The sequence below is a fragment of the Salvelinus namaycush genome, chromosome 11, assembly GCF_016432855.1.
Source record: "Salvelinus namaycush isolate Seneca chromosome 11, SaNama_1.0, whole genome shotgun sequence".
NCBI classification, from domain to species: Eukaryota; Metazoa; Chordata; class Actinopteri; order Salmoniformes; family Salmonidae; genus Salvelinus; species Salvelinus namaycush.
Window position 1 is genome coordinate 35,683,865 of NC_052317.1, and position 9,620 is coordinate 35,693,484.

A 9,620-nucleotide genomic window follows, 5' to 3' on the forward strand; every position below is an offset into this window, starting at 1 on the left:
TTTTTAAAACTCAAATACACAACAAGATCCTACATCTGTAAGGTGGAGAGATGGATGCAGCATGGGTTCTCTCCACCAAGCATCTGTTGTGCTGGCGTCTTGTTGGCTTCCTGCTCCTCAGGAACAGGGGAACACTTCCTCCCTCTCTCCACCTGGTACACTTAAACACAATGAACAGATCACTGTCCCAAGGGAAATAAAGAGATGGGTAGAGTGAGAGAAAGACAGAGAGAGGCAGTGAGAGACTGAGATAGAAAGATGGGCAGTGAGAGAAAAGGAGAGCATGGAGGGTGGTGGTAGATTCCATGGTCTGTCTGTCAGCACGGTCTGTGATGGCACACCGTGAGGTCACCTGGTGACCCCGCAGGCTCCATCCTGCCTCTCACCCCACGTGTGTGTGTGTGTGTGTGTGACCAAACCACATGAAAACTTTTCTCTTCGCTCGTCTCCCCTCCTTTAGCATTGTGACCTATTGGGGTGCTTCTGTATGACCTCAGCTCCACAGAGAGGGATAAGAGACTGCCCTGAAAAAAGCCCCCTCAAAATCTCCCTCTCTCACACATCCTGAGGTCTCCACCCCGACTCATATTTCTGTATATAACTAACCACTGATAGTTCCTCTAATGGGTGTGGGTGAGCGCACGTGTGTGCCGTTGCGTGCATGTGTGTGCATGAGTGTGTGTTTGTGCGTGTGTCCTTACTTCCTCCAGGAGGGAATGTACCGTGATTCCCATCTGTCTTGGTAGTTTGTGTCAGTCTGTTGATGGATGATATTTATCCAGGAATAGGGCTTAGGGCTAACCACTATTCACCAGCCATTACTTATGTCAGTCAAGAGGATGCTTCACTCTCTCTGTGTGTGTGTGTGTGTGTGTGTGTGTGTGTGTGTGTGTGTGTGTGTTTTGTTTGTGGTTGTGACTTTTGGGAATGAGAATCATTATAATCTAATATCTAAATCTTTGCTGTTAATTCACGCTTATTGACTTATTCAATTGGAGAGGACTCTAAGGAACATACGCTTCCACTGAAAGTCTAAGCCTAAGGCATTGCCTTTACAGCTTCTGTTGGCCGACATCCCACGCAGGACAGAGGGGACCATAGGGGACAGTGAGTGGGTGGACAACTCAAAGAGACCCACTCCGTCCATTCCTCCTTCAGCCCCTTCCACCATTTTGGCAGAGCGAGTGGGAGAGAGGCCCAAGGTGAAACATATGTGGACAGGCACGCACACGCACGTTTGCTTATGCAAACAGTCAGCTCTTTTGTGTTGGACATCATTCGCGGTCCTCTCAACACACACACACACACACACACACACACACACACACACACACACACACACACACACACATACACACACACACACACACACATACACACACACACACACACACACACACACACACACACACACACACACACACACACACACACACACACACACACACACACACACACACACACACACACACACACACACATTACCACACATACATGACACTGTATGGGAGCACCACTAAATAAACACAGACTCACTTGCCACTGTTACTGAAAACAAACATGATTGCAGAGCACGAGAGCTATGATAAATCAAAGTGCCAGAAGAGGTAGCAAAGCATTAACTTGAGTACTACATAGCAAAACTTTGAGAGCAGAGAGGAGAGAAGAAGAGACGGAAGAGAACAGTAGACTATTCCAACAGAAAGTTTGTTTTGAGTTCCGTCACTCGTCACCTGTGACATCCTGTCTCTGGCTGTTGACAGCCTGCTCGGCCATGTTTGTTCTGCCACACCAAACTAATGACAATCACACACATACAGGAGGGGTGAAGTGTCAGATAACCAATCATCACTCTTTCTTTGCCTTCTTTATCTATCCGTCCTTCAAGGATGAGAGGACAACAGGGCCCTGTGTTTTGCATGGCAGAGAGTTCTTCTGAACCTCCGTATGATCCATTTTGCTTTCTATAGGTGGTATTCTTCTATTCAATGATTGTAACCCAAATCTGGGAGCTCCGGGTTCAAGGCTTGGTCTATTGGCTTGTGCTACATGTGTACCTTCCCTCCATGTTTTCCCTTCCTTCTCTCATCTTTGTCTGAACTGAGGGTGATCAAAGCATGGGACAGACTTACAGATCTCCAGGACTGGGCTCATCAAAGTCACTGATGGTCTACAGATCATCTGGGAGCCTAGTTATGCTGGAACCTCAGGGGGTCATCAGGGTCAGAGATAGCTGACCAGAGTATACCAAAGAGCTCCAGGGGGAGGTGGATGCACAAGATCAAAGACTGCTGGACAGTGAACACCAGAGCCAGTCAGTGCAGATAGGAGACAGACAGACATAAGATGGTCAGACAGAGACCAAGAGCTTGCATCTGTGTGTCTACTGACAAATCTAACTATACAGAATGAGATTATACTAAATCTATTCATGCAGATGACAAATTCTGTATTTTAATTGAATTAAAATGGGTTGAATTACTGTGCCCTCTATTGGTTATGATAAGAACTACAACATTGGCATGAAACCTTAGTTGTCTTTGTATTTATTAGGGATCATGGGGTACATACACATTAAGACACTTACATTACACATAAAACAAAAGATAAAACAGTACATCACATAACACTATTACACCACTACATATCTACAATACAACATGTATAATATCATAAGTATGCAAAAAGCTGTGGAGTGTTTGTGTGTGTGCGTGTACTTGTGTGTGTGTGTGTGTGGCAGAGGAGGCTGGTGGGAGGAGCTATAGGAGGCCAGATGGGCTCATTGTAATGGCTGGAATGCAATTAATGGAACCGAGTCAAACATTTGGCTTCTATATATTTGATGTGTTTCACTGCGAGTACAGTGAAATGCATTTCTTGCAAACTCAAAACCCAACAACGCAATAATCAATAACAATGTATTACTAGAAAAAAACACGAGAAATATGAAATGCACAATAAAGTAAGTAAGTAAGCATACTATATTCAGGAATAATTTTAAAAAGTCAGTTCCAATACCATATTTACATTCAGACCCTTTGTTATGAGACTGTGTGTGTGTGTGTGTGTGTGTGTGTGTGTGTGTGTGTGTGTGTGTGTGTGTGTGTGTGTGTGTGTGTGTGTGTGTGTGTGTGGTGGGAAGACCTTTTTATTCTTATTATCTTTTATTATTTCTTATTGTTGTTCTTGCATTATCGAGAGGAAACCTGCAAGTAAGCATTTCGTTGGACGGTGTATACCATAATAAAATGTGGAATTTGAAACTCTGCATCACAACTCTGTGGTGACAGTGTATGGGTGGCAATGTATCATTTCAGAATACACATATTCAACTGCTGATATAGAGATCATTTAACTCCAACTTTTCTATTGAAGTGTTCAATGTCAGAAGAGCCATTTGTAGAAGGTAACCACAACACTAGCCCAAAATCACACCCACCAATATCCCAAACTCACACACACCACTCCCCCAGAAGGTTACCACCACACCAATGCAAATTCACACCCACACCACTCCCCCATTATGTTGTCCAATTGGAGTCGTACTAAATGCTTTATGTGAAAAACACCTCATGTAGCTAACCTACAATCAATTCAACTCCAAACTCTTTATGGGGTTGGCTTTTCAATGGCACTTTCACATATTGGAGAGTTTAAAGTGGCTTAATGACTAAAAAGCATTTGAAAAATCGCCAAACAAGTCACAGCGCCGAGTGCTATTGAACCAGCGGCGATCATGCCGTTTAAGATGAGGGAGGACAAAAAGGTTTTTATGAGCATGGCCTTATTTCTATTACAGCATATTATCTATTACATCAACACCATCATCTCGGAAACCCTAGACCCACTCCAATTCGCATACTTCCCCAACAGATCCACAGATTACGCAATTTTGTCCACCTGGACAAAAGGAACACCTATGTGAGAATTATGTTAATTGACTACTACGTTTAACACCATAGGGCCACAAAGCTAATCACTAAGCTAAGGAACCTGGGACTAAACACCTCCCTCTGCAACTGGATCTTGGACTTCCTGACGGGCCGCCCCCAGGTGGTAAGGGTAGGCAACAACACATGTGCCATGTTCATCCTCAACACGGGGGTCCCTCAGGTGTGCGTTCTTAGCCCCCTCCTGTACTCCCTGTTCACCCACTACTGCGTGGCAAAGCACGACTTCAACAATATCATTAAGTTTGCTGACGACACAACAGTGGTAGGCCTGATCATCGACAACAATGAGACAGCCAATAGGGAGGAGGTCAGACACCTGGCAGTGTGGTGCCAGGACAACAACCTCTCCCTCAACGTGAGAGACAAGACTAAGGAGCTGATCGTGGACTACAGGAAAAGGAGGGCCGAACACGCCCCCATTCACATCGACGGGGTTGTAGTAGAGCGGGTTGGGAGTTTCAAGTTCCTTGGTGTCCACATCACCAACAAACTATCATGGTCCAAACACACCAAGACAAGAGGGCACGACAACAACTTTTCCCCCTCAGGAGACTGAAGAGATTTGTCATGGGTCCCCAGATTCTCTAAAGGTTCTACAGCTGCACCATCGAAAGCATCCTGACTGGTTGCATCACTGCCTTGAATGGCAACTGCTCGGCATCTGACCGTAAGGCGCTTACAGAGGGCAGTGCTTACGGCCCAGTACATCACTGGGGCCAAGCTTCCTGCCATCTAGGACCTATATACTAGGCGGTGCCAGAGGAAGGCCAAACATTGTCAAAGACTCCAGTCACCCAAGTCATAGACTGTTCTCTCTGCTACAGCACGGCAAGCGGTACAAGAACGCTAAGTCTAGGTCCAAAAGGCTCCTTAACAGCTTCTTACCCCAAGCCACAAATAATCAAATGGCCACCCGGACTTTTTACATTGACTCCCCCCACCCTCCCCCCCTGTATATAGCCCCGTTATTGTTATTTTATTGTGTAACTTTTTTTTCATACAACCAAAAGCTTACCTTGACTTGGAAGAGTTCCAGTGTTGGATAGCCATAGCCAGCTAGCTAACATAGCATCCCTCGCTGTTTGAGCCGGGTGTTTGAGTAGGCTAAACTAGCTAGCTGCATTCGCTAGCTAAGTAAGTGAAAGTGATTTAAAAAAAACAAAATACAGCTAGCTCTCTCTCTCTCTCTTGGTTCTTCTTCATTTTTGAGGAAGTGAATTTGTTCAAAACTGTTGAACTATTGTCTTTCTCTTTGAGTCAACTACTCACCACATTTTATGCACTGCAGTGCTAGCTAGCTGTAGCTTATGCTTTCAGTACTAGATTCATTCTCTGATCCTTTGATTGGGTGGACAACATATCAGTTCATGCTGCAAGAGCTCTGATAGATTGGAGGACGTCCTCCGGAAGATGTCATAATTACTGTTTAAATCTATGGAAGGGGGAGAGAACCATGAGCCTCCTATGTTTTTTATTGAAGTCAATGTACCCAGAGGAGGATGGAAAATAGCTGTCCTCCGACTACACCATTGTGCTACCCTACAGAGTGCAGTTGAGGCTACTGTAGACCTTCATTGCAAAACAGTGTGTTTTAATCAATTATTTGGTGACGTGAATATATTTAGTTTAGTTTTATCTAAAAATAATATATTTTTTCAATGAAATTCACTGAGTAGGATGGTCCTCCCTTTCCTCCTCTGAGGAGCCTCCACTGTATTGAACAACTATTGACTTGAGTTTTTATCAATTGATTTTAAGCCACATTCAACTCTGAAATAATGCTTGAAACATTGCATGCACTTAACATGCACTTTCTAGTGATCTTATGCAATTAAGCCACATTTGTTTTCTCTACAGCACTGCACCAGATTCTGGGCTCAATCGAACCCACATAGTGGTATTTACCCCATAGCTTTGTTTCTCATGGCATTTGTTATTGAGACTAGTTGAATGTTGCATGAGAACACAATAACAACATCTCTTTTATCTAGGTCAGATGAGATGTGTTTGCTCTTCTCAGCATTTTGCAGAAACACCACTAAATGGGTCATGGTACAGATTAGTTTTTGTTGTTGTTGACAACTTGCTATTGCTTCATAACTTTACCACAAACACTCTCATATTGTTTAGCTTCTAAAATGTATCTATCTACATGTTTGACTTGTGATATTGAACATTAGAGTTTGACTGTTGGCCAGCTAAAAGCTTTTTGATCAATGATCAGCAGACTATGTCCATGCTAGAGATCTTCCATTCACATAATTCTCCAAATGTACCGCTTTTATTTTTATGTGGTTGTTTCTCCAACTACTTGTAGATTCAGAAAATGTCAGAAGGGACAATTACAGGAGCGAATTGGAACGGTAGCTTCTGTGGGTCTTGAGCATCAACCCTCTGTCTGTCAGCCCAAAACATATGATGTTAGGCCAAGAAGTGCCTTGATGAGGTCCCTAGTTGTAAGGACACTATGAATGTATATCAATCAAAACACGCACCATTCAAGCACCATTAGGAAAGAACAGCTCTGTGTGTCACTAAACTGCAGTGTTAGCATCTCTGTCTGCTATGATGCAGAGGTGGGCTTCCTGTCCCCAATTTAGAAACCATAGGTTAGGAGTGTAGGACGTGATTGACACATGTCAGTATAATCCACAAACACACATTCACGTGCACACACACACTTGTTTGTAGGGGTATATAGAACCAGTCAGTAGGTTTGTTCAGTGTATCTTCTCTCGTCCTACGTACCATCACCATGGCTTCCAGATACCTAGAGACAATCCTGCTTCTCTGCTGCATTGTGACCATGTTTAGTTCAACCTCAGCAGCTTGTGAGTTTACCTTATAATAAATGTACCACTTTACCTGCTTAACAGTTTATCCATGTAAATTGACCACTTTTTAAATGTTTATATACCAAGGTCTGGTAAGATCTAGCAGTGAGACCTGCCAACTCTGTTTTGGGGTCATATTATTAGATCAAATAAGATAGAAGCCTTTTTACACATTTTACATTCATGTTCTTGTGATCTGAATTGATGTTGCCTGTGGCTGACTGATTTGTGTGCTTATATGTGTTCAGATGGTCCTCGGAAACTTTACTGTTGTGTGGAGTTCCAGGAGAAGCCTGTACCCTACAAGCAGATAATAGGCTATACAGAACAAAGTTACAAGGAGGTGTGCAACAATGACGCTATCATGTAAGCCCTGCACGATGTATATACACACACAAAGTTACAATACTCTCAAAATGTATTCTCATATTTGTAAGCTCTATGAGGTTGAGGGTTAAGTGTGTTTTCTGTTGTAGCTTCTATACCATGAAGAACAAGAAGGTATGCGCCAGCATTAAGGACGAGTGGGTGAGGACGGCTCTGGTTCGTCTCAGGTACACACATGCTCTCCTCTTAAGACACAAAGCATTCTCACTCAACTACACACACTAAAATGTCTCAGAGCTACAAATACACCAAATCGTACTTACAGGAGAGTTTCAAGGCTGGATGTCAATCAAACTTGCCATACGGGTTTTACTTAATGTCTTCGTGTACAAACTACTGCCTTCCAGCACACTTGTTCTGAAAAAAACAATCATGCAAGTCTGCTTCAAACTCAAAATGAGTTTCATATTCTGTGTTATGTGCAGCTCCAAACTGAAGAAGATATCCACAGCAACACTGTGATGGCCAAAACCCCCAACCAACTCTGAAAGGAAGATTCACCCACAGCGACACAACTTTTTCCAATCGCAACTCCAACAGCAACATAACCTTCAACATCACCAGTAACAACCCCATTGAGTAATGTGGCCAAATGATGCAGATTTAATACATTGCATATCTGAGGTTTGTACTTTTTCATGCTCAAGCTTTCAGGTATCTTCTGAACCCACAATATAATCTAATTAAGTCGACTGCTTCAATTAGTTATATTTTTCTGTATTACATTTTTTATATTTGTTTCTTTTAAGGCCTGCAGAAATAAATATATTATATTGCCTTGATTATTTATTTGAGTCACATTACCGTAAAACTAGAGCTGACAACTGCATGGACATTAGTTGTAAATGTGATTGTGAATTGAAACATAGTTCAACAGTGCAAAACCACAGAAACCATCATGACTTCAAATGACCTGTTGGGAAGATGACTGTATATTTAATCATTTTGAATGATATGAAGCCAATTTATTCAATATAATTTTCTCAATTCCAGTTAAAGTACAACAAATCTATAATATCATGAGGTGTGTGTGTTTGTGTTTAGAAGACGCCGTAGCACATCTGCTGGACGGTGCCCATGAGTGCCGCCTCACAGATGATGCCACCGGTGGCCTTGTCCTTGTAGTCCTCGCTCTAGAGAGGCTTGGGAACAGTTGCGCCCTGCTTAAGGTCATAGGTCATCAGCTGGAGGAGGGGAGACAACACAGTCACAACACAGACCAATATAATCACAATATTGACCTCGACACAAAATATACAGGGACACATCCTCTGTTCTGCAATAAAAGCAAACAAGGTGTAAGGTAAGTAGATGCAGAAGAGTTCCAAGGTATTTTGAATGTGTCCCGTCCTCCCAGGCAGCTGGCCTGGTGGAGGATCAGATAGGGCCAAAGTAGTGGAATAGTGATGAGGTTTTTATGGGGTTAGGGTTAGTAGGTAGGGCAACTTTTTTACAAAGTGTAAGGAATTCATACTACAGAATAGTAGGCTGATACACAGCCAACACAGTAGCTGACGGCACGCACCTATAACATTTGTTTGCGAACCGCCATAATACCAAAGAAGAAGAAGATGATCCTCAAAATGTAGGGAATTGTAGTTGTCTTTGTCTGCATTGTTAATTGTTGCCTTTCTGGCCTTCATAGTTAACGTACCGTTGACCATGTTCAGAGATGAGGAACTGTTAGGTGGTAGAGGAGAGGAATGGAAGTAAGTCTGTGTTAGTAGCACCCACTTTTATTCATGTGAGATGTTTTGAAACCAGCCCAGAGAGACTCATGATAAGACTACCTCATTATTGCGGATGGAATTTGTGTGTATGTGCTGGTACCTACAGCCTCTTCAGCTAAAAATCACTGAGTAGCCACATCATGACATCAGGAAAAGTCACATCTGAATTCACTCACAAATCATCACAGTCCAGCAGGCGCTCTTTGTTGGTGTCAAAAATCTCAAACAGATATCTCAGGTTGAGCAGGTCATCAGCTGTCCAGTGTTGAAACTTCATCTTCGGATCCATCACACTGGTGTTCCAGTCGTAGCTGTACTCTGCACCCAGGCACAGACACACACAGGTTATATTCATAAAACACAGGCAAATAAAACAACACACAATAGGCCTTCCATGTAGTCTATCTTGTCAGGGTTCATCATCTTAGGTGGCGGCATGCACTTTAAACGTTTGTTTGTGGACTGCCATCATTATTTAGCTAAAGTTAAGACATTGTCTGTTATGATATTGTTATTATTTGAACTGGTTAGCCTGTTAACTTAACGTTATAAACGAACCAAAACATTGTTCAGAAAGTGTTTTAGATTTTAGATTTTTTTCATTTATTGAATATTCGAAACATATAATATACTTGCAGTGAAGCCGCTCAACAACTACATCATACCAGTCATCCAACAGATTCCCATTCAGAGCGACACACATAAGCATCCAGGGT

At 42.7% G+C, this 9,620-nt stretch overlaps 1 protein-coding gene across 1 annotated transcript; it reads left to right on the forward strand.

The window, feature by feature from the left end:
* Nucleotides 1-6,708: 6,708 nt before the first annotated feature.
* On the forward strand, nucleotides 6,709-7,636 carry LOC120055639 (C-C motif chemokine 20-like). Its single transcript, XM_039003530.1, has 4 exons — nucleotides 6,709-6,784; nucleotides 7,036-7,153; nucleotides 7,264-7,341; nucleotides 7,600-7,636. Exons 1-4 carry the CDS (start codon nucleotides 6,709-6,711, stop codon nucleotides 7,634-7,636), a joined length of 309 nt encoding a protein of 102 aa, XP_038859458.1.
* Nucleotides 7,637-9,620: the final 1,984 nt, after the last annotated feature.

Bases quoted from the DNA above. Each gene is read 5' to 3' on its own strand.
- LOC120055639 (XM_039003530.1), top strand. From the start codon at position 6,709: ATGGCTTCCAGATACCTAGAGACAATCCTGCTTCTCTGCTGCATTGTG. The intron at 6,785-7,035 runs GTGAGTTTACCT...ATATGTGTTCAG, and splicing joins TAGTTCAACCTCAGCAGCTT to ATGGTCCTCGGAAACTTTAC. The intron at 7,154-7,263 runs GTAAGCCCTGCA...TTTCTGTTGTAG, and splicing joins TGCAACAATGACGCTATCAT to CTTCTATACCATGAAGAACA.